The following is a 25927-nucleotide window of genomic DNA, read 5'->3' on the forward strand; positions in this document are numbered from 1 at the left end:
AGTGAATGCACTTGATCAGCAACAGAAAACCGGACTGGTTTCCAATATGATTTTTTTCTTATTATTACCACTGAACATCAACCCTCAGAATAGATGAGACTGCGGTTAGAAATGTGCGTAGGTGCTAGTAGACCATGGTGATGGGTGACAAAAATGGACCTAGAAAAGTGACAATTGCTGAGTGAGCATGTATTCATTGTTACGTTCCAATTTGCAAGTGCTCTCACTGCAGATAAAACTTAGTGTGGGACCTTGAAATTCAGTCTGCTGTCAACTTCCTTCCCCACCTGGCAGCCCCAATGACTCTGGCTGCCCATCTGCCAGTGCTGTAAAAGTTAAAAAAACCCTCAGGAGTTCTCCCAAGCCTATTAAGCCAGGTGATGTCAGTTCGGCACAGAACAAAACACATACAAAGCCAGCAACACACCTAAAACTGGGGGGATAAAGACTTGCAGCTGGAACTAAAATCTTTTTAAAAATGATCACCCTGCTGGCTGCTTTATAAAATTCCCATAAGGCCCAGAGCAGAATATCGGTTACATGTGCAGCTGCATCTCTCCATTCGAGTGATAAGATTCTTTGTCTGAACTCCTCTCTGAATTACCCCAAAGCCAGGAGATGTATATGTTTGGAACAAGGCCCTCAGGCAAAACATTTTAAGATTTTTTTTTAAGCGGGCGCGGGGAAGGTAACTCTCTGGAGTACATAGTTAAAATGCACAGCTATATTTTCTTTGGCAGGCGTGTTTTTTTCAGGGTCACACTTAGTTGGGCAGTCTAACCCCCCACAGCTATGATCAGCATCCTAGGAAACTGACAGATACCATTTCAGTTGGAGTTGCCAAAGTAAAATGTGCCATTGTGTTTTTAAGCTGTTGTTTTCTGTTTTCAATGTCAGTTTAAAGTTAGCTGTGGTTTCAGTGGGGGCATATATCAAAGGTACGTCTACCCTGGAAACTTCAAAGCGCTGCCGTGGGAACTGTCCCACAGCAGCGCTTTGAAGTGCGAGTGTGGTCATGCGCGAGTGCTGGGAGAGAGCTCTCCCAGCACTCCTGGTAATCCACCTTCACGAGGGGAATAGCTCTGAGTTCCGAGAGCATGGCTCCCAGCGCTTGGAGCCTGTCTACACTAGCGCTTTAAAGCGCTCAGACTTGCTGCGCTCAGGGGGGTGATTTTTCACCCCCCACAGCCAGCAAGTTAGAGCACTATAAAATGTAAGTGTAGCCACGTCCCAAGTCAAGCTAACAGGCTGCTGGGGATTTGTAGATTGTGAAAACGTTCACCCATAAACGTTCACCCATTCAGAGCCGGATGCTAATCCTATTGATAGCAGTGTGAATCAGGAGTAGGGCCTTATCCCCACATGAACTTGCAGCCGTTTAACTAAATGTGTGTTTTTAACGGATTTAGTTCAACCACTGCTAACCCCTATGTGATCACTCTTAAACCTTGTTAATAGGTTATATTGATGTAGCTTAGTAGGGTAAGGAATTGATTTTGGCAATGGGGATATAAACCAGGTTTAAATCGAGTGTTTTAGCATGTTCACACTAGAGTTTTGCACTGGTTTAAAAAAAATCAGTTTCTGCTAACCTGGTTTAATTTTGTGTGTAGTCCAGGCCTAACTCCATTGAAATCAGCAGAGTTACACCATTATAAAATGGGTGGGAGGTAAGCACCAGGCCCTCGCTATATATTTTGGGTTTGATTCTCCACCACATGAAACCAGTTTTACTCTGGGGTGACCTCATTGGCGTTGGAGGAGTCATTCCATCATAACACTTCAGTGCAGTTTAGTGTAGCTCCTTTGTGAGATGCTCTCTTAAATAGGTACTTTTTTTTAAACAGCTCACCTGAACATTCTGACGTTAGGAAAAGACCTGGAAAAAACAAACCCGAAAATCAGGCTAAATTGAATGTTTGGAGTGTAATTTATGATAACGGCAAATATGTTACTAAACACCTCCACCCCATTTGTAAGACACACCTTTTGGCCCCTGACTTCCAGCTGCAAGCTGTCTTTTCAGTGCTCCCACAGATTTTCCAAGGACCCGGTCCAAAGCTTGTTGGAGGCAGTGAACTCCTATTGACCTCAATGGGCTTCCTTTGCATCACGCCCCATAGGGAGGAATATGGCCTGGGATGGAAATCAAAGCATCTTCTCTGTAAAATGAGCCTCTGCTCGGATAGGGTTTTGGAACTTCTTGTCTCTCTTTCAATTGTAAGTTCTTTGAGGCAGGGACTTTCTGTGTTTGTACAGCGTCCTGCCCAATGGGGCCTTGTTTCCAATTGAGGGCTTTGGGTGCTCCCCTAACACATTATTTATTAACAGTAACAATAATAATAATCCTGAGGCTCAGGGGTGCTATACTCATGTTTTAATAGGTTGGTTAAAAAGTTAGGAATTTTAAAAATACGTAGGGTCAAATTTTCTAAAATACCTAGGCACCTAACCCCTACCAACTTTCAATGAGGTTTAGGCTCCTAAGTGCTGAAGCCACTTCATGAGGTCTTTGAGCCCCAATCCTGCTTCCATTGAAGTCTAGAGGAGTTTTATTGTTTACTTTCAGTGGAGCAGCATCCGTCCCTTAGTGCTTATTTTCAGGGTCAATGGTTACCGTTCAAAAGAGTTGCAAACTATTTCTCAATAGATATTAGATTAGATTAATCAAATCCTACAGCCTTTGATGAAGTTGGCCATCTTGAACTGGGGGTTGTTAGTCTCTTTTCATTATAGAAGACTCAGAACTCCAGAGCAGAGAGGAAGGAGATGGCTGTTGGACCAGCATAAGGAAGCTTGCTGTAATACCTTTCTCCATACTCCCATTTGTATGCTGCATTTTCCATGCTGTACTTTTGTACCTTGTGGTGCCATCTGAAGCTTCCTAGTGAAGGCAGGTAGCTGAAGAACCCCAAGAAACTAACATCTGCTGTTTCCATGCTGTACCTACCTGAGGGGTTAAAAAGATGACATCAGTTTCCACTGCTATTAATCCAACCCCTTTCAATTCACTTGAATTTGTTTACAAATTATACACAAGGCATAATGGGAAGGTGACCAGTCTTGAGCAAAAGCTTATCCTTGGACGATCTGGGCCAAATTTTGATGTCACGGTAGTGTAAATGCAAAGTAACTGGATTGAAATCTATGGAGTTGGTCTGGATTTACAAGGCTGTACATGAGAGCAAAGTTTGTGCTTTAAGTCAAATTATGCAGTGTCGTAAATGGAGGTGTAAGTTACACATTAGGTGCAAATTGGTCACAGGATAGTAACTCTGTGTAACTCTGTTCCGGTATGACATTCATTGGATGAACAAGCAGGCACGATTCCATAAGGGCAAAACCAGTTGACTTCAGCGGCGTTACCCCGATTTACAGCAGTGTAAGCGAGAAAGAGATACGAGCCCAGTGATTGTAACTTGAACTGATTTGATGTAGCGAATGTCCAGATTCAACCCTGCCACAAACTGATGCGACTTCCCCTGAAGTCAATGGGAGTTGTGCCTGTTCATCAGTTTGGCACCCCTGGAGAGTAGGGAATGGTACGAATGTAGCATAGTGTGTGTGTAATGAACTCCTTTATCTTACACACTCCCAGTACTTGCTTTTTCTCCTACACCTCGTACTCCTTCTGCCTTCTTGATGTGGGTTCTGTTCAATTTTCTCATGCACTGAATGCCAGATTGATGGAAGTTATAGGTAAGGCTACGATTTTGGCACGGGTATTTTTATTAAAAGTCACTGACAGGACGTGGGCAATAAACAGTAAATCACGGATTTATTGAAACCAGAGCCCTGGCGCCGTGGAGCTCCAGCTGAATTATTGGAATTTTCAGGAAGCCATGGAGGTCTCGTAAAATCACGGAATCCGTGACCTCCACGACTGACTTGTAGCTTTAGTTATCATCTTTTGCTAGTTGTGCCCATTTTAACACTCGCCTATTTATTAATGTGTTAATTTAAAAGAGACTGGGAAGGGATGGTCCAGTGGTTAGGATTCTAGCCTGGGACTTGGGATAGCTGAGTTCATTCCTGGCTCCACCACAGATGTCCTGCCTGATCTTGGGCAAGTCACTTAGTCTCTCTGTACCTCACCTGTAAAACAGGGATAGCAGCACTTCCCTATGTGACAAGGGTGAAGATAAATTCATCAAAGATTGTGAGGCGCTCAAATGTTATAATATTGAGGGCCAAATGAGGACCTTTGATGGAAAAAAGCATGAAATAGTTTTTGCCCAAACTGTAATTATTGTGACTGTTTAGGTCACACAGGGCTCTCTGTGTGCCGGGGATTCTAAGCGACGTTCATGGGACACTCACTAGCTGCTTGGTGAAAGTACAGTGCTTCTGTCCTGCGAAGTCACTGACAGATGGACCAAATGCATCCTTCATATTTAACCAGCATCTCCAAATGTCTTACAAGCTGGTTGAGCCACAAGTACTGCAGTTGCTTCCTAGAATTTAAGAAAAATTAGCATTTCTATATGAAAGATGAAAAATCATTTTAGCTGGGAAACTGGCCTTCTTAGTGGGCTCGTTTTTGATGGATTATGGGGGAGGGGGGGACCCAACCATTTCATTTTGATGCTGTGTCGCTTGTAAGAGTTCCAAGATTTCTGTGGAAAAATTTCAGACCTAAAAACCCCTTTGGCGATTACTCCATCCTTTACGTGGCTGTGCTTTTTATTTTACATGGATTTCCTTGCTTTTGTTTGACTGTTTCTCGTGAATCACACTATATTTAATTCAGAACATATCCTAATACTGTAATCTTTGGTCATGTCAGCTGGAAACCCTGAAGGTTTTTGCTTAAAAGATTTTTTTTTTTAAAGGGAAACCAGTTGCTGCTGCTTCTCAGGGATTCTTGCTGAGCTTACACCCTCGGATAATATTAGCCTTTATGCGTTAACAAGAGTGTCATATATAAGACACGGGAGGTAATTGTCTTGCTCTGCTTGTCGCTGGCGTGGCTTCCCCTGGAGTACTGTGTCCAATTCTGGGCACCACATTTTAGAATGATGGGAATGAATTGGAGAGAGTCCAGAGGAGAGCAGAAAATGATCTAAGGTTTAGAAAACCTCACCTATGAGGAAAGGTTAAAAAAAAACTGGGTGTTTCTTCTTGAGAAAAGAAGACTGAGGGGGGACCTGATAACAGTCTTCAAATATGTAAAGGGCTGTTACAAAGAGGATGGTGATCAATCGTTCTCCATGTCCACTGATGATAGGACAAGAAGTAATGGGCGTGATCTGCAACAAGGGAGATTTAGAAAGTTTTTCCTAATACACCTCTACCTCGATATAACGCTGTCCTCGGGAGCCAAAAAATCTTACCGTGTTATAGGAGCCATTTTTATGTTTTTGTCTTTGACTGAAATATTTCGAGAGCCGCATCACATGCAAAGCTACTCGTAGAGTTAGAATTGATCAACTAATAGTAGTTGAACATATTAAAGTTATTACGACTCACCAATAGAATCTAGGTGCTTCAGCGAGGACTGTACCAGACTGCCCACAGCCTGGGTATGTGGCCACGGTGTTAAACCATGCTGGGTCCATGCTGCTGCATCTTCACTGATATCTTTAGCCAGGGTAGCTAGACTAAAGCTAGCAGGGCTGCAATCACACTTCTGATTGCAATGTAGAAATAGAAATTAATGGAGATATCCTATCTCCTAGAACTGGAAGGGACCTTGAAAGGTCATCGAGTCCAGCCCCCTGCCTTCACTAGCAGGACCAAGTACTGATTTTGCCCCAGATCCCCAAGTGGCCCCCTCAAGGATTGAACTCACAACCCTGGGTTTAGCAGGCCAATGCTCAAACCACTGAGCTATCCCTCAGTACAAAAGCACCCCCTGCGTTTGTACAGTACCTAGCACAATGGGGCCCTGATCTGAATTGGGGCCTACTGATGTTACTGACATACAAATAAGTTTGGACCCATCTCTCCTGCAAATACTTGCATTCAGATTTGGGTTTGTTAAAATGCATTTGCTACAGGGCCTGCAGTGACGTGACAGTCCCTCAAGTGAGGCACTGAATAAGGCCAGTATCCTGGCAGGGAGTCACAGTAATGCGAGGTCACTGTACAATATGTGTGTGCTCCCTGGGGGCTGAGTGGTCTCTGCCCTTCTGAATCACGGGGTGCCAGGAGCATTGCGTACCCGAAACGACACAGTAACTACACCCGTGCTGCGGTGGATTGTGTGCTTATGAGAACCTCAGCCTGGCTTTGTATCAGACTCCGAATCCCCTGCATGCAAACCTCCCACCTCTCTGCAGGATGCCAGTCTTCCTTGATTACAAAGCAGGGGGTTGGGGTGCAGGAGGGGGTGCAAGGTGCAGGCTCTGGCCAGGAGGCGCTTACCACAGGCAGCTCCCGGCCAGTGGCGCAGCAGGCTGCCTGCCTACCCTGGTCCCACGCTGCTCCTGGAAGCGGCTGGCTGCTGGTATGTCTGTGCGCACCCCTGGTGGGGGTGGGTAAGGTGGCTCCATGCGGTGCCCCCAGCACCGTCCTCACAGCTCCCATCGGCCGGGAACAGCAGAGGCATGCAGAGATGTGCCAGCAGCCACCTCGCACCCCCTCAAAAAACGGCTGCCCGCAAGCGGCTCCGGAGCCACAGGTAGCGACCTCTGCCCTAGTGTGATGACAACTTCATTGGTCTCCACAGAAGGGGATGGGACCTTCCCTCTAGTAGGACTTGTTATGGCAGAAGCACTGTAAAGGGTTGCCATCATGCCTGTCCCATACATGGGTATAAGCTGGGGAAGTAGTCCGGAGCCCTCTTCTCTTCAGCTTGTGGACCCATGCTGGCCTGGGTATAACTGAGTCCTGAAGTCCCTTGTTTTCTTGATGCCTTCAGTAGAGTCAGAGGTGAAATGTTATTGCCTCATCTGAATGCACAAAACCAGTTTGCATCCCGTGGAGAGGAAAATACAGTATACAATAAATTGGGGCGTGCCCGAAATCTGCTCCTTTCAATCTAGTGGCCACGGTTTTAATTTCTTAAACTGGTTATTTTTCATGCCTAATCTTAAAAAGCACCACATTCTGCAATGTGAGAGTACCTCTGCATTGCTTTACGACAGGCTCGAATTGTGTCTGCGTTTCTTTTCACCGGTGGCTGTTTTATAATTTGCTGAAAAGGGACTGATTTGTGTGAAAGAGTCACTTAGTGTTGGTAGGCATTAAAACTAGGTGGTACCATAGCCTGCTGGGTAGCCTTTATGCTATCTGAACTGTAAGTAAAGCTGCATCCATTCCAGGTGTAATGAAACCAGCAAGAAGGCAGGTGCTATAATAATTGGTCACATGGGTGTCTTAATTTACTGGCCATAAGCTGCATGGAAAAGGTCATTCTTTTTGTGGGGGAGGATCAGTGCTGCTCAGTTAGAACAAAAGAACTAATTGCCAAACAGGATATTGGAGAGAAAATCGGCAGCGTCAGAACTACTGAATGTGGGGTAACCGTCCCAGCCCATTCGCTTCAAAGACTTAAATTTGGCCCTGAATTTCCCAAACCCAAGACCAATAGAAATTTTAATGATTTTTATAAACAGGCTATTTTTAATTTAAAAAATTCCCTTTTCGTGGGTTAAATTCTGCATTAATTTAGAATTTGCATCTCCTGCGATCCCATTAGGGTGACCAGATGTCCCGATTTTATAGGGACAGTCCCGATTTTGGCTCCTATCACCCCCCACCCCCGTCCCGATTTTTCACATTTGCTGTCTGGTCACTCTAAATCTCGTGATGGGTTATAGTTCAGTGCAGAATTAGGCTCAGTGTTTGCAACCCCACACATTGCAGCATTGAACAAATGTAATACACTACCTTAGGGCTTGATCTGTGCTACCACCAGCTACATGGCTATTTTTAGTGGGCCGCTCAAGCAGAACTAGTGCGTGTCTGTCTACCTGAACTGGGAAGCATGCTTCTGTAGTCAGAGAGCTCCGAGGCTTTAATCTGCAGTCACACTGGCTTGTTAGCTGTACACACAATGAGCCAGCTCCAGTATCGCCAACCACAAACATTCAAAAATTGAGTTAGGCCCCCTGAAATCCAGAGATTTGGCTAAAGAGCATGAGAATTTTTAAAAAATCATAAACGGGTTATTTTTATTAGCCTCCTGGTTTATGAACCTTTGGGGTGCCCCTGGGTCATGTTTTCCAGCTTTTCTCTGCAACCAGGAGGGCTAGAAACTTTTTCTTTTTAAAAAAAGAAAACTCAGATTCTCACACAGTCACTTGCCTCCGGGATCTGGGGCTTTAAGGAAAAACACCCCATAGCGGGATAACACGTGCAACTCTTATCCGCTGTACCAGCCATGCAAACCGGTTGTCTTCATTCTGATTGCACAAGTGTAGCAAGGACTAAAATGTATCCACATGCATCTATTGGTCCAGATTATGAACCCCTGACTCGCACTGGCTAGTAATTACTCACGTGAGTAATGCCATTGATTTTAATGGGATTATTTGTATGAGTATCTGCTTGCCATTGTGAGGCACAGGTTCATAATCTGGACCGCGCTGTTTGTAGGCTTTCCATCTAAATACCTTTTAGCACAGCTGCAATGCTGAGATTGCTCAGCGTAAACCACACTGCTGATGAGCAGTGCTTGTATAGGAAGTCCATCTGGGCACTCAAAATAACTCGGAGAGGTGAAGCCTGGAGTGGGTGGTTTTGGTGGTGAATTATTTGTGGCCCTACATCTGTTATATCAAAAGGCAGAAGTTGCGTGTGTTTGTTCAGCATGATTCCATATGCTCATTTCCCACTTTCCACATACACTCCCTGTTTCCAAACGGATCCCCCACCCAGATGTCATGCTCACAGACTTCTCTTTGCACGTCTCATGGGTCATAGCTGGAGGTGCAGCAATGGGATCATAATCCGTGCTCTAGGTACAGACCCATTCATTGCTAATGCTAATAAAATGATGTGACTATGAGCAACTCCAGCCTAGGACACCTCCCTGATTGATTCCTGATTGTTTTCCAAAAAATGCAGCTCAAACTCACCTGTTCCATGCTGCCTACAACTGGTTCCAGACCTAATGCCAACCTTTTGTCTCTTCCAGTCTCCACTCCCCTCTTTCTCTCATCCTGTGTCCTTGTGACATTGCCTTTGCTCCCACTAATGTACTTTCTGACACAGTGTGACGTGTTGCAAAATTAAATTGCATTCATGAGAACAAGAGGACATTTGTGAAGCTCACCCATTTTGAAGGACAATAGCAATGTGTATTGTTCAAATGAGAGACTTCAGGGGGAGTATCTTTGCATCTGCCATGTTTAAATGTGTAAGAATAATAATTTCCTATAGTATGAGAACACTTGCCATGTGTCTAGTAATTCTCATCTTCAAAACTCTGCAGACATTTAATTAAGCCAACCCTCCCCCCCCCACCCCCCCAAAAGCTAGAGAATCAAGCACTACTATCCCCATTCTACAGATGGGGGACTTGAGAAAGAGAGGGATTTATTTGTTTATGGCCTCTAATCAGTTCAGGGGCAGCGTGCTCTGACTGGAACTAGAAGTTCCTGGCTCGCAGCCCTGAGCTCAGTGTATTAGAATCTATCCTTTGTCTCTTTGTATAGTTCCATATTTGGTTTCATTTTTGTTAGAGGTGGGCTGAGCTGCCAAGTTATTCTTCGAGTGATGGTACCTATTGTATTCCACCGAGGGTTTACACACGCGTGCCTTGTGTCAGGAGCCAGAGAATTTGAAAGTAGTAGTGTCTGTTGGTCTGTGCGTGTGCCCTTGCTTTGCCTCGTGGTTTCATCCGATGCAATAAAGCAGGGGTGGGCAAACTACGACCTGCAGGCCGCTTTCGGCCCACAAGCTGTTTTAAGCTGGCCCGTGGGCCGTACCACGCGGCTCGGCCCCGCTCCGGCTGGGGCGCTGGGTCGGGGGCTGCACCACGCAGCTCGGCCCCTCTCCGGCCGGGGCACTGGGTATGGGGCCACACCACGCTTAAGGTAAGCGTCGCTTGGAGCCTGCACCCCTGAGCCTCTCCCTGCGCCCCAACCCCCTGCCCCAGCCCTTATCCCCCTCCCGCTCTCCAAACCCCTTGATCCCAGCCCGGAGCACCCCAAACCTCTCATCCCCAGCCCCACCCCAGAGCCTGCACCCCTAGCCAGAATCTAAACCCCTTCCCGCAACCCTGCCCCAGCCCTGATCCCCCTCCCAGCCTCCAAACCCCTCAGTCCCATCCCAGAGCACCCTTCTACACCCCAAACTCCTCATTCCCAGCTTCACCCCAGAGCCTGCACCCGCTCCTGCATCCCAACCCCAATTTTGTGAGCATTCATGGCCCGCCATTCAATTTTATTCCCTGATGTGGCCCTTGGGCCAAAAAGTTTGCCCACCTCTGCAATAAAGGATGGGGCGGACTGAGCACGTCTCCAGTCCCTTCTCATCACCACATGGTCCAAGTCATAGCTACTCGTATCCTTTCGTCTCTGAGGCACTGTCGGGGGGAGGAAAAAAAGGTTTAGAATTATAAATGTTTTTCTTGTCTTTTACTGTACTTTTTACATAGTTTAGCTTTACTAGTAGTTTTTAGAAGAATTAAGACTTTGGGGGAGTCTGTTTTCTGACTCCTCCCCCCCCAAATACCCACGCACAGTATTGGACTATGCAGATCAGCAATGAGCACCAACGCTGCCTGTTCTGCTTGGGAGAAGCCCACGTTTCATCCGGGACAGATCTGACAGATGCTGTGGAGAGCCCCATGGAATGGGATACCAGTGGCTGCCCTGCTGGGGAAGAGGACAGTGATGCCAAGAAGTTTGTGGTCGCTTAGGGTATCCATAGCGGTGGTGTCCTTGTGCTCCATCGGATTCGGAATCCTCCGATGAGAAACACTCAGTTCCTGGGTACAATGGTGGTACCGGGGAACTGGTGGAACCGTATGACCATAGGGGGTTGAGTTGAAACGTGATTCACCTGAGGTAAATCCTGGGTTGGAGATGGTACCTCGTTAGGCACAGATGGTAGAGGAAAGGTGTGGAGATCTTAGTTCCCCTAGAGCGAAGAGTTCATGTGACTCTGGTGCTGTCGCATAGCCAGAACCGGAGCAGAGGCTTAAGGGAAGCCGACATTAAGGGCATGCGTGGCTCAGTACCCAGTCTGCCGGTCTGCGTGGTTTCTGCTTCTATCTGTGCATCTTGGAACGCTCTGTCTCCCTGTGGCTGGAATTCGTGGAGAGGGCAACATCCTTCTTCAATTTGGAGGTAGACTTACTGCCACGCTGAAGTGCATGCTTCCTTGTTTCCCGACTAGGCCCCAGCATAGGGTCAGTAGTGGCTGTATTGGCGGAGCCAGACGTGATCTCTGAAGCCAGAGGAACACTCCTGGCTGTCTCAGGCCAGTGTACAGGGGGTGGTGGTTTTCCCTGGCCCAGATCCGATTGGGGCCTCATGAAAACCTCCAGGAGGCGCTTCTTAAGTTGGGGAGCCCAGCCTTCTCATGTCTTGTGTGGGAAGGTGTGATGGGGTATACCTGTCCCACACTGGGCTGGAAGGGGTTAATCCCATACTATGGACTGAGCAAGTCCCTGGATTTCATAGTGGCGTTCATCAACACAGTCTCAGCATGGGAATACCTACCAAGAGGTTCCAGACTCTGCAGGGACTCATCACCTGAGTAGCCTACAGTCCTCCTCTTCTGGTCAGGACTTGCCTATCCCTGCTTCGCCACATGGTGGCCTGCACGTACCTCACTGCCTTCGCCTGTCTCTGCCTTCACTCTTTACAAATATGGCTCCAGAGAGTCAATTCACCCATGCGACATACCATGGACCTTCTGCTGACAATACCCCCCGCAGGGCTCTCGTTCCTCCAGTGGTGGAGGGACCTGAGGCAGGTCTGTGCCAGGATGCCTTTCCTCCCGTCCTCCCTGGACAGAACGATCATCACGGACATATCACTTGCCAGATGGGGTGCCCATGTGGGCAAGCTCATGACGCAAGACACTTGGACTCCTTGAGAATCCAGAATGCACATCAACATTCTAGAGTTTCAGACGGTATGGAAAATGTCGAGCATTTCTCCCATCTATTCTCTCCCATCATGTTCTCATCGTGTCCAACAACATCACCATCGTTTATTACATCAACAAACAAGGGGTCACAAGGTCGACTGCGCTCTGTGTGGAAGCAGTCCATCTATAGGACTGGTGCATTGTCCACAAGATCATATTGTCGGCAGCCCCTCTTCTGGGGACTCAGAATGTGATTGCAGACTCTGTCAGCAGGAAATTCATGGCCAATCATGCATGGGAACTTCACGACACCGTAGTCAATGACATTTTCAGTCAATGGGAGACTCTAACTGGGGACCACTTTGCCTCTCACGTCAACAACAAATACAATACATACTGCTCATGGCGGGGTATTGGGATCCACTCTCAAGGCAATGCCCTCATCCTCTGCTGGTCGAACCAGATCAACTATGCCTTCCCCCCGTTCCTTTCCTTCCATGAGTCCCCCACAAGATCAGATGGGGGAGGGTCACTGTCATTCTGATAGTCCTGTTCTGGCCTCTCCAATTTTGGTTTCCCAACCTTCTCCACATGTTGGCCCATTCACCTGATTCCCCTACCTTCTTTCTTGGAGTTGCTCACGCAACACAACGGTAGACTCAGACATTCCAACCTACAGATGCTTCACCTCAGAGCTTAGTATTTGGATGGGCATCTTCTCTAGAATGGGAATGTTCATCGGCAGTACAAGACATCCTTTCGAGCAGCAGGAAAGAGTCCACAAGGTGTTCCTATTGGGCCAAGTGGAAATGCTTCGCCTCCTAGGCACAGTAGAAGGGATTTGCCCCTGAGGAAGTGGATGTTCCCCTTTTTTTGGACTACCTCCTGTCCTTAAAGACAAGACACCCCCTCTCCCCCCATGGAAGGGCACTCCATATTTACACATCGATTAACTACTAGGTTTTGGAAAGGTCTCCTCAGGACTTTCCCACTCACAACCTATTGCCCCCCAATGGGATGTCAATCTCGTTCTCTCAGCATTAACAAAGGTGCACTTTGAGCCACTGGCTTCATGCTCTCTGTTCCTCCTTTCCATGAAGGTCGCCTGCCTAATGGCTATTACTTTTCTGCAAGAAGAGTAGGTTAATTGTGGGCCATTATGGCAGACCTCCCTTTCACCACTTTCCAGAAGGACAAAGTCTCCCTGCACCTGCACCCCTTTCTACCAAAGGTTGTATCCTACTTTCATCTCAACTAACCCATATGCTGCTTTCTTTCCGCCGCACGCCTCAGCAGAAGAGTGGCGCCTTTCACTCCCTTGATGTCTGCAGAGCCTTGCAGAGTAGGAGACCAATCAGGAAGTCCCCTAGATTGTTTATCATATAACTGAGAGGGTTAAGGAGCAGGCAATCTCCACACAAAGGATCTCCTAGTGGATTTCGGGGTGCATTACACTCTGCTATCGCTTGTCAGGACTGCCTCCACTCCTTGGAGTGAGACCCCATTCCACAGGAGCACAAGCATCCACTGTGGCCATACTTCACAATGTACCGCTTCCAGGCATATGTAGGGCAGCCAAGTGGAGTTCGGTGCATACCTTTGCTTCACGTTACGCCTTGGTGGAGGATTTTGCGCTGGAGGCTTTGTTTCTTCATTCAACCATTCTATGCTCTTCCTGGCACCCTCCTCTGAATTAGGTACTGCTTGTTAATAACCCTCAGCGGAATACAATAGGGACCATCACTTGAAGAAGAAGAGGTTACTTACGTGTAACTGGAGGTTCTTTGAGTTGTGTGTGGTCCTGCCCTCCTTCCCCTCTGCTGCAGATCTGTTCGATTTGCAGTGGCGAAGGAACTGAAGGCGTGGTCAGTCTGCCCCACCCTTTATTGTCTCAGACAAAACCATGGGGCGAAGCAAGAGCACATGCATGGACCAATGGACACTACTATTTTCAAATTCTCCAGCTCTGGACACATGGTGCACATGTGTAAACCCTCAGTGGAATACAGATCGGGACCACACATCTCGAAGAACCTCCAGTTACATGTGAGTAACCTTCTTTTTTTAATGTCCTGAGTGAGTTTCCTGCAGTGCAGGGATCATAAACGCTCTCTTAGCTTCTGCCATTGCATTGTTGGTTTCCCACCATCTCATTAATATTTAGCAGCACAGAAGACTTACTATGTGTACTTCCGCATGCATGAATGAGAGCAATGGGTTGACCATTAGTTACTTCCCTTTTCCCCTCAAGTGGTAGGGGTATGTTTGCAACACACACCAAGTTGCTGCATCTGTGGAAGCGCCCCCACAAGCGCAGAGCCCCCAGCAGCCGTCTTGTGCGTAAATCCATCCCTGTCCAGTCACATCTTTGTTAGAAAGAGCTCTCCTGGCAGAAGCAAGAGCTTGGGAGGAAAATGTTGATTAGGAAAGTTTAGCCAGACTCTCCAGCTGTAGTTTATTGTATCTATTTTGCTGATATCCGCCCTTTAGATAAATAGTGCTAAATTATACACTTTGTGACCTTCTTGATGTGGTTAAAAAGGCCGGCATTAGCCAAGCTAATTTAACTCCAAGAATAACCCTGGGAGTTTGTATCAGCTCCAGCTTGAGTCAGTCACTCTGGAGTAAAATAAGAATCATCTTCCTGGTTAAAAGTGTAGTGACAGCAAAAATGTAAGTTATACAGTGGCTTTTCCCGCTGCCCCCTCTCCCCCTTCTACTCATGTCCGACCCCAGGCACCCTGACTTCTACCTAGGAGAAAATTTCCAACAACAAAAAATCCTTCTCCGTCGGTAGAAAAGCAAGTTATCTAACAATCCCTAAAGCCACAAACTATTTATTCACAAGGTTGGCTCACTGTTGGGGAAATGTAGGATCTTTTATTTTTTTTCTCCTGCACAGATGTTCCTTCTACTCTTTGGCTGTGCCACGTGCTTAGAATGCTGAAGATGTTCTGTGCGGTAGAAGAAGAGAGGGAATCTGTGTAAAAAAAGCTGCTTCTTTTTTTTGGCTGGGTTTGCAAAGCTTTTGGGATTTTTTTTTTTAAAAAGGAAATCTGTTCAGGTAGCAAATGTTACTGGCTCCCATACCCTGGCTGGTTGGACATGTATCCCTTTTATATTAAGTGCTAATTAGATCCCCTGCGTCTAGCTGTCACTGCCATTGTAAATATTTGTGTTGATCTGTATGATAGTAGATTCAGTTCAGGTGAAATGAGAGGGTCATACAAGATTTGCAAGGTCTTTCCCCTAGCCCAAGCTTTTAGGGGGGTTGTGTCAAATGAGGGACCCAATGGGGGTTTCTTTGTGAGCCCCAAATCTGGGAGAAGATTAAAAAGACTGTATAGCTTACTGTATGTATTCTGACGTCATCACAGACTGAGTTAAAGTTGAGGACACACCAGATGGTTGGTAGGCATGGGACTTTCGGCAAAGTTAATGCAACCTTCCTCCTTTGTCAGATCTCGTATAGTCCTGGACTGGGTCTAGGTTAATCCGTGTGGCAGACCGTTCCTGGGGGGTTCTCCACGGAACAGTGAAGTGCTGCAAGAACTGTTGCTTGGTGCTCTCCCCTCGGAGTCAGTCATGAACCCGATCCCCATCATTAAAATGGACGTCTATTATCTGGAGAGCACAGGTCCCAGCAATTTATTGCTTTATCTTGATCTGAGTGGAAAGCCATTGGAAATCTCCAGTGCTGCAACATGTAGTCTCTGCAGCCCATGCTTTTATAGTGAAGGGGTGGTTTGACTGCAGTCTGCTCCATATGATGCAGATTTAGTGCCTTCAAGTGCTTTGGCTCAGGGACTGTGTTTGTACAACAGAGTCCCATGGAGCCCTCGGTTGGTCCTCAGGCACTACTATAATAAGCATGATTAATAATAATAACATGGATGAGTTGGGGATCTGCTGGGTTAATGTTTTAGTTTGCTGTAAATGTTCTCTATGAAATTAATCTCTGTTCAGAGAGAAAGTACTCTGAAAGTAGATCATAAGTGAGACTTCAGGCGTCCACAGGCCATGTGCTCAGGGGTGAACATCACCCTATGTGCATTTGCATCATATTTCCTTGTATACATTCTGTACTTGTCCCCCTTTGTAGTATGCTTTTTGCATGTGTTTGCGAGCAGGGCATTGATGATTCTCCGCATTCACCTTCCCTACAGTTGTTTCTCTCCTGCTATCTCACTTGGGGGTGTTGTCACAGGGATTACAGTGAAGTGGAAAACATTTCTAGAAGGGCTGGAAACTCCTCTGCCCAGTGTATTTGTCCCTGGGAAAGCAGGAGTGCTCTGTCTAAGGGAACAAACCCCGTGGGAATAGTTCTGCCAACAAGAAGATTCAGTGTTTTATTAAAATAATCTCTGGTCTTATTTCTGAGCAGCAGTTCTAGCCAGGTGGGTGGTCTGTCCTAGAGGGCAGGTGGAGCCTTCATTCTCACCAATCGGAGCAGAACGGGGATTGGAGACAAGGCATTTGTTTTGTAATGAAGGATGAGTACCTAATTTTAGAACTGCAGAAAGGCCAGATTCAGATATTTGCCTCGGCCCTGTCCCAGTGCGTACAAAGGAACCTACCCTCCGTTTATTGGAGTGACTGTACCTTATGATACAGTCTCACTTGGACACTGTCACTCATTCCGGCTGTTTCTCTGATTTATCAATCCTCTGTAAAACCACAGACGTTCCGAGAGATAATCCCTGCAGTTAGAAGAGACTGGGAGGGGGAAGGACAGAGTGTCCCTATGTACCATCTAAATGTATTTCTGTTTCTGTTGCAGATGCAGCTTCTGGATAAATTCCCCATTGAAGGAGGCCAGAAAGACCCCAAGCAGAGGATCATCCCCTTTCTACCAGGTAATGCCTTGATGATGGACTTGAACAGGGCAATGTAAGGAGTCAGCAACACATTCCACGATTGCTGAGTCCAGGCTAGGACGTAGGCACACAGCTTATGGTGACACTAACGAATCACATGCTGCGTTAGACACGCTGGGACTCGGAGTGAACCACAGCGTCTGTTTGTGTCCAGCAGCCTCAATAAAGAAAGCTCTTTATATTCATTACAGATGGCCTCTCTCCTATCACAAGCTGCTACGGGGACGGGGATGTGTTGACTATCTGTAAATACTAGATAAGGGAATATTTTATGGAGGGAAGAGAGAATGAACATAACAAGATTGTAATGAATTAAGAAAAAAATTATGTTAGACATTACGAAGCATTTTCTAATAGTAAGGCCCACTGGACAATGTCACTGAAGTCCTATATTTAGAGAAGTTCTGAGCAGACTAGGTAGATCTGAAAGTCCTGCTGTGCACTGGCCGACTCTGATCATCAAAGGTAATAAAGGTTTTGCACCTGGAACTTAGTTGACAATTCTGATGATGATGCAGAAGCCGGGATAGGATCCACCTCCCTTTCCCATAGTGGAATAGGCAGCGACAGCAGGTGAAGAAAGAAGAAAAAGCTTATATGAGTTGGTAAAGCAAACAGATGCTATCCTGAATAGGCACAGGGAGCTGAGTTGTTAGGTAAGAAGGTGCCATTTTTACACAGTACCTTTTCTGGCCCTTACGGAATAAAACACAAGCAGTCTAAATCCCACGTTCTTTCATTCTGAAGGAGTAGTCAGGGGCTACGGTGGTGTGAATGTGGGGAACACCGATTGTATGCAATGCAGGAGAAAGCCTGAACCAAGGAGAACCATAGCGTGAGAATGGCTTACAGCACTAGGATCAAGGTGAATCCAATGTGGAAAAGCGTATACAGCAGGGGTCAGCAACCTTTCAGAAGTGGTGTGCCGAGTCTTCATTTATTCACTCTGATTTAAGGTTTCACGTGCCAGTCATACATTTGAACGTTTATAAGGTCTCTTTCTGTAAGTCTATAATATAGAACTAAACTATTGTTGTATGTAAAGTAAATAAGGTTTTTAAAATGTTTAAGAAGCTTCATTAAAAATTAAATTAAAATGCAGAGCCTCCCGAACCAGTGGCCAAGACCCGGGGAGTGTGAGTGCCACTGAAAATCAGCTCACGTGCTGCCTTTGGCATGTGTACCATAGGTTGCCTACCCCTGGTATACAACATGTATGGGCAAAACCAAATGCAACTGCATGTTCATATTTCTACAGGGTAGGCCCAGTTCAGCCTGCAGACATACCCATGCAGCTCCCACTGAAGCCAAAGGGAGCTGTGCATCCACAACAGAGGGCAAACTGGGCCTCGTGTGTACAAAGAAGCTTATTTGAAAACAGGGCAAAAGTGACATTTCCTGCTGCTCTCAGGAAAGCTTAGACGAGACAGAGACACGAAATGATAGCACCTCCCTCTACCTCTCTGCTTTTGTTTCAGCTCATAGTCCCCCTTTGCTCCATTAACAGAGTCCACCTCCCGACTCCCTGCATATCCTTCTCCTGACCTGGCCTGCTGCTCACCTGCTCTCCCGACCTTCACACTTCCCCATATCGCTGGACTCTCCCCCCAGCCCCATCCATTGGTGCCAGGTATCCACCCTCCCTTCATTCAAATGCCCGCTTCCACGAGGCTCACAAATGCAAACCCATCATGCCAGGAAACATTGCCTCCATGGGATGGCCACCGTCATCTAGGTCTCCTGACACAGCTCCTGGTGTCCATTTAGGCCCAGGTTCCAAACTCTTGACTCACGCTGGGCAGCACTGAACACCCCATGTAGCTCCATTGACTTCTGCGGGACTTAGGGTGACCCGTCGTCCCTAGTTGTTCAGGACAGTCCCAAACTGTACATTTCAAGTCCCGGGGCTGGGCTGAATGACTGGGACAGCATTTCTCCCTGATTCCCTGCGGCACTGCTCTACACCTGCCTGAGGCTCAGGGGCGGCGCCAGCCTCTTCCCAGTGGTGGTGGAGGCTGAGGTGGGTTTTAGTGCCGCCCCACACCATAAGGCCCTGCCCCCTTCTCCTCCTCTTCCCCCTGAGGCCCTGCCCCTGGCCAGGCCAGAAACCAGAGCTGGGCATTAGTAAAAGCTGCCCAGGAAGCCCAAGGGGGCAGGGACATGGGCCAAGGGATGCTCTTGTGCACTCTGGCCCCCCGCCCAGGGCAGGTGGAGGGTCTGGGACTCCCCATAGTGGCCCAGGCTCCCTGGGCAGCTCCGGCCTGGCCAGGGGCGGGGCCTCAGGAGCAAGAGGAAGAGCAGGGGGTGGGACTCCTGCAGGTGTTCCATTTTTGCATTTTGAAAAGGTGGTCACCCTAGCGGGACTCTTAGTGAAGTTAAGAACTATTCAGCCTGAGTAGGGAGAACAGAATCTAGCCCATAGTTTCTCTGGGCCAACGGACCTTATCTTTCTTTGTCTCATACAGTTCTGAGTGCACCTGTGCTCCTTAACAAAGAATAAATAATTATGGTTTCCACTCCCCACTAAGAGATCAAGGAAATAGACAAAAGGTTACGTACGTGAGAATTTCTGAGATACTGGCCAGTAAATATCCCTTTTGCCCTAACACTATCACTTCTACAGCTCAGTGAAAGAGTAAGAAGCGTGACAGATAGCCTCTCATTAGAGTAATTTCACATACTTTCATACAACCACTTCCAGCTGAGGTCACAGGGGAATGATCAGGATGGCATCTGGAAGACAAGGTCCAGGACACAGTTTGCTGTTGAAGTGCACGTTCCAGACCAGCTTTCTATTGTTTGACTAGATGGCTTTGGCTGTTGGTTGGAAGTCTGGCTGGCTGCATTGAATTTCACAGAAGTGGAGGGGGCTAAGCCCATGAAAAGGTTAACTCTGCCTTTAGCTATAAAAATGGGATCCCATGTCTTCCCTGAGGGGCGATAAAGTGAAGTTCAATCAGAGTCGTAGTGGGAGGGTAAGGCCTATCTAGGAACACGTTGCAGGCACTGATGCAATTTGAGACAGAGCAGCTGCTGCAGTTGTTCAGGGAGAAGAGCTGAGTGGTTTGCAGGGAAGCGGGGCCTTGAAATAGTACGGTGCAAATGCATATGCCGTGAACGCCGGAGTCACAGCCTGACAGCACCCTCCACAGACCTTCTGAAAAGCTGCAGTGTGTTCAAGGCAGCACCGGCTTTCCTCACGCAACAGATCTCTTTCCTACAGACCTTTTGCAGCCAGACGGAGGCAGTGTTGTTTTCTGGTTACAGCACAGCACTGCGGAGTCAGGGATCTGGGTTCTATCCCCCGCTGTGCCACTGACTTGCTGGGAATGTCACATTATCTCTCCATTCCCCCAGTGGTAAAACATGGTTAATCATGCTTACCCTTCCCTCCTACTCTAACATGTTGTGGGAGCTGCAGATGAAAAATGCTCTATATGGGAGAATTATTAATGTTCATGCTTCAAGCTGACACAGATGCTAACATCTGTCTCTGCAGGTAAGTTATTCATCCTGTAATTCAACAGGCATTGACCAATTTATTGTGCTTTGCCCTCAAAGAAGTCTAGATCGAAGGCAAAGAAGTCGCCAATTCCCAAAATTTGCCTCCATTCCTTAGTGGTGGTGGTGAGATATTGACGGGTGACCCTTACAGAGGAGTAGAGACCAACCTATCCGTCACACGACAGCATTAACCCTTCCATCCTCCAAGGATTCTAGGGTAGGATATTGTTGTATTTCCCTAAGGGCGAAAAAAAATAAGATCAGGAAAACAAACTCATTCTGACTTGGTGTCCCACATGGAGATGCTGCCAGACTCGAAGATGCTTCTGCCGTAGTTTGTTAAACAAGGAGCTGCTATGTCCGTTCTACTTTCAATGTCAGGTCGCCCCCTCCTCCTTTTTTAGCTGCTGCTGATCCGGTCTTTGATTTACCAGTGCCGAAGCTTTGTAAGGGAACAAGCTGCTCTGAAGAGTGACTCCACGAAATGTCAAACAACGTCAAACTATGTTAAATAAACTAGCTGCTGTAATTAGAATACACATGGTATTTCTACAGCCAAAGCGGCTGGTTATTGAAACAAATACCTGGCTATAAGCTGTCCTAATTAAAAAGCAGGCACGAAAGAGGCTTGTATTTAAAACCTGCTTTTACAAGGGCATCACGATCCCCTTTGTTTATTATGGGCCTGATCGTGCGTGGTGCAGAGTGCTTCTTTTTGCATGGTGTTGAGTGCCCTAAGCTCCGGTTTGTAGTTTGAGGGTCCTTGGCATATCTCCAAATCAGGCCCTATAAGAAAGAATGGAGCATATGACAGCACAAATACTCCTGGATGTAAATACCCGAAACCACGAGTAATGTGGTTGTGCCTTCTCCCAATAACTATATGATTTCAGGTGCAAAGAATAAAGGGACCCCCTTTTCTAGGTCACTTTCCAATGGAAAAAGGCTCGTAAGAGACTGACTCACTGGGTCACACTTAGCCATTTTATTACTAGTGACAGCAGAACAGGCAGAATAGTTGATGATTAAGGCTGAAGTGGATGGGTAGATTGCATTTATGTGAATCACCTGCTGTAGCAACCGGGCTAGAATTAAGGAATATCCTTTAGTGGCTAGAACATGGGAATGGGAGTCAGGAATCTTGGATTCTGTTTTCAGCTCTAGAAGGGAGTGTACTCTAGTGGTCGGAGCGGGGGGGAGTGAGTCTGGGCTCTATTCTGGGAAGCAGTGGGCTGTAGGAGTAGGGGGCTGGAAAGCAGGACTGCTGATTACTGCGTGCTGGTGGTATGGAATATTTTCTAGTGGCTAGAGCAGGGAATTAAGAGTCAGGGCTCCTGAGTTCTATTTCCAGATTTGGGAATGAGTTTTCTTTAGTGGTTAGAGGCGAAGACTGCAGATCAGGACTCCTCATCACTGTGTGTTTTTATTGCAGTATCATTATTGTTCCTCCTCCATGTCCTCACTACTATTTGTTACCTTCACTCATCGTATCACTTCTAACATTAGCTTGGGGAAGGGACAGTAGTTATCTGCTTGTAGATTGTGCCCGCTTGTATTTGAATACTGTAAAAATAATAATACCAATAAATTCCTGACTCTGCCACTGACATGCTGTTTGATCTCAAGCAAGTCACATAATCACCTTGTGCCTCAGTTTACTCATCTGTGAAATGGGGATAAGAATTATTTATTTCAATTTACAGACAGGAAGAAAAAACCTATTGCCACTCCAGTCAGTTTGCTTGTCTGTTGTATTCTGCTCCCCATCCCTCTGTCTGTACAGATTGCAACTAGTCTTTGTTGTTCGGACAGCATCCTTTTGCTGTGGGTTTGGTTCCTGCCAGAGGAGGGTGATGGAATGGCTGCTGATCATAGCTGGTTTGCTGAACTGCATGCAATGTGTCACAGAGTTCTGAATTCTGTGAGCCTGGGAATGTCTGAATTGGGTTCATTGGGGACTGGAGTTTGATTCCCCCCCCCCTCCATTTTTTCTTTTAATTTTCAGTTCTCCCCCTGCTCCTGTACACCAAACTCTCCAGGCAAATGCTTTCCAGCACTGATTCCATTGATGATCAGCCAGGGGTGGTGCAGAGGCTGCTTTTTGTTCATAAGGGGTCCGCAGAAGTCCATGGCAAAACTGCCATTGGTAGAGCTGTCAGGAAAATCGTATGGTTATTTCTCAAAATATCCTGAAGGTTTAAAAAAAAAATCACATTTTTGGGGTGTATATTTTTCCTGTTGTCTCCTTTATACCCTATTTTCCCATTTCACCACTGAAAAAAGGGTGCGGGGGGAATATGAGAGCAACTGTGTGTGTATGGGGATAAGAGGACATAGAAAACTTCCACTTTTTGATTTTTTTATAGAAAAGCTGGAAAACTTAAAAAAGAGAGAGAGAAAAAAAATGGAAACTTTTCATGGAAAAAAAGATGGTTTTCATTTAAAAGAAATTTCAAATGAAAAGTGTTGATCAGCTCTAGTGAGGGGATTGTGGACAAGCCCATTATAACAGCATTCATTAATGTCTATGTCAGCCGGTGTTCAAAATATGCTGCCTTTATGCCCTGATCTACACTACAGACTTATGTCAGTACAACTACATCGCTCCGGGCTGTGGAAAATCCATACCCCAGAGCAACGCAGTTACACCGAGCTAACCCCCACTGTAGACAGCGCTATGTCAGTGGGAGGGCTTCTCCTGGCAACATAACTACTACCTGTCGGGGAAGTGGAGTACCTACGCCAACGGGAGAACTTCTTCACTAAGTGCTACAGGTGCGCAGCTGCCGCACAGTAAGCATAGACCAGCCCTAAGTCACAGACTCCTGTCGTTACTGCAACACACAGAAAAGGTAATGGTTTGCAAACTCGTGATCCCCAGTTCCAGAAACACAGATCTCAGCATAAATCACGTCAACCCAAGGAAACTTGGCTCCAGAAAGATGAACGGCTACAAGAGCCGCTCCTTTGCTCAGCTTTTGGAAGGCAAGGGCGGGTCTGTCGTGCGCCTGTTGAAGGCAGTGGTGAATGCATGCAGAAAGGGACCATATTGTTCAGTCTCAACTCCAGCAGCGGTGGCCCCAAAGGCTAGATGAATCATGGAGATTTCCATTGCTGTAGACAATAAGCGTAAGCACCAGTCAGAGAAAGTGTAAGAACCTGGATGGACAGAAGTCAGCTCCATTTGTTCACACATGTTCCACTGTGCTTTCCAGAGGCCTTGAAAGATGCCGTAGGGCATGAATATGGAGGATAATTTGATCAGTCTGGCTGTTCAGTTACAGATCCCCATGCCATCAGTAAAGAAGATGGCTTGTCTTTCAGATGTGCCACATCCCGGACTAGAGATGTGCTGACACCGTCAAGCTTTATGGGTACTCAGACGCTGACCCCACACTCCAGTTTGAGACTCTTTGTATCTTGCACTGATTCCCACAAGAAAAAGTTGAGCCCGGGCTTCAAATGAGCCCTGAACCCTCCTGTGTGACACCTGAGCCCTGCAGAGACATTTAGAGGTTGTTTGTGTAAGCCTTGCCAAAAGGGAGGTGGCCCTCCCCACCCTTCCTTTTCCTCCCCTTCGCATTCCCTGCTCTGTGCAAGGGAAAACACGCAGCCAAGGGGGACTGGCTTTTTAATTCCCAGATTCCTCCCCGCTGTTGGGAAGTTGACTTCCTCCCACCTTGCTGAATATCACAGGGAGCCATGGAGGCTTGGAAGCAGGCTGGGCCCAACAACGTAGGCGAGGTGGCAATTCAGGTTACACCCGCATATCAAAGGTTCCAGTCTTCCCCTCCACAGCTCCCTGCTATTCTGAGGTGGAGTCTGCATCAAAGAGGCATTTTGTCCCTTCGCTGTCTTCTTTTACTCCTCCCGCTAAAGGGAGGAGAATCACTAAAACGGTGTGGCCAAGAAGATGTTTCTTTGTCAGCACTTCTCTTAAAATTGAGGCGGGAGGCCCCCAACTAAAATCCCAGATCTGTGCATCCCCAGGAACCAGTCACTCCATAACATTCAATTCACCAGGCCATTTTCTGGCCTCTTGCATATCCAGTGATCGTAGTGATTTAATTAGGGATGTATGGGTGTAAGAGGAGACAGAATCTGACCCTAGCTAGCCATAACTAAACAGTAGAGATAGATATGAATAGGTGCATCTATTTCTCATTGCTGGGCAGTGGGACCCAGCCACCCTTCTACTAGTTCCACTGCAACTATGCCTTTGCTTGTTTATTTATAGATTTGTTTCTCAGGTGCCACATCAGTTACCTGGGAAGAGACCCCAGTGCTCCTCCCCACCTTGTTAATCAGGATCACCTGCAGCTGGTGCCGGCTCAAATCCACAACTCAGGAAAAGTTATGCCTAAGGATTAGTGTCTTGACTCATCCTTGAAAGGACCAAGACCCAGGCTCAATCTAGGGCTTTCTCCTCATTGCTTGTACCTGAAAGGGTACTGTACCACAATCACAGCCCACGCGAGACTTCTGAAATTGGGAGTGCTCATTTTGGGGCACAAGTAACAGGGAAGCCCCATACAGGCATGCTAAGCTGGACCAGAGGAGCAGTAGGATGCCCGGCTCCTGGCATTTGCATGCCTGTTTTGGGGAGGATTTTGCAGGAAGAGGAAGATCCCATAGGATTGTAGAAGGGAGGGTGTGACACTTCTCAGGATACCCAGGACTGGGAGTCCTCTTGTTATCCCCTGCCTACTGCCAGAGGGCGTCTTTCTTGTGGTAGCTGGGTGTCAGGGAGCTGACACTACAAGCCCTTCAGCTGCTTGGGCACTCTCCTCTGGGCTATGCCAGTCTTGCCTTTGCCAGGCGGGCTAACAATAGGTGCATCCCAGTTCCTGAGTGCCTTTGAATCATTCCCCTGTGACATCCAGCCTCTAACACTGGTCACTCAGAGAAATCCCAGATCCTCTCCCCCAAGGGAGCAGTGTACCTCAGTTTACCAGTTTTACCTTAAACTGTATAACACACAGCACGTGTGAGCTCTTACAATAAAACAAAAGGAGATTTATTTAAGAAAAAATAAAGATTTAACTAGAAACAAGAGAGTGGTGGAAACAAATGTTTATAATACGAAAAAAAAAAAGGTCTACACTTTCCTATTGATTAAAGCAGGTCCCCCTCCCCCTGCCCCTCCCCCCTCCAAAGTTCAGTCCGTTGCAGAGCTGGCTGGCTGCACAGGAACATGAGTCTTGGCAAGTTACAAGCTTTCTGTAGATACCTTATGTGTTACTCTTTATGAATAAATATCCTGCACGACATATGTTTGGTGTAGTGAGCATGTCAGGGCTGAGGTGAAAGCTGTTTGCAAAGTACAGGGCATTCTTTGGTTAAGGGGTCTCTGTGTCACAGAGGGGGACCCTATACTTTGAAAGTTCAGATGTGTGTCAGGTTTGAACCTCTGAACGTTGAGAGCTTCCCCTCACTAATTGGCAGACTGGTACTGCGCAAAGGAAAGGGATGTGCAGTGTGAAGAATGGGCCATCCCAATCTGTTGGTCTGGGGAGTCCAACCCTCTGCACTTCTACAGGGAAGTCTTCCCCAACCCC

General features: G+C 47.0%; 1 protein-coding gene across 6 annotated transcripts in view; it reads left to right on the forward strand.

Annotated features, from left to right (window-relative positions):
* The window catches only part of SH3PXD2A (SH3 and PX domains 2A), a 387168-nt gene that overhangs the window by 97423 nt on the left and 263818 nt on the right, over positions 1 to 25927 (forward strand). For all 6 annotated transcript variants that reach the window (XM_042855199.2, XM_065552551.1, XM_065552549.1 and 3 more), the window contains one exon: positions 16769 to 16844. In XM_042855199.2, coding sequence (XP_042711133.2) covers positions 16769 to 16844 — 76 coding nt within the window. The remainder of the gene's footprint in view (positions 1 to 16768; positions 16845 to 25927) is intronic.

Source organism: Chrysemys picta, chromosome 7 (genome assembly GCF_011386835.1).
Source record: "Chrysemys picta bellii isolate R12L10 chromosome 7, ASM1138683v2, whole genome shotgun sequence".
Classification (NCBI taxonomy): Eukaryota; Metazoa; Chordata; order Testudines; family Emydidae; genus Chrysemys; species Chrysemys picta.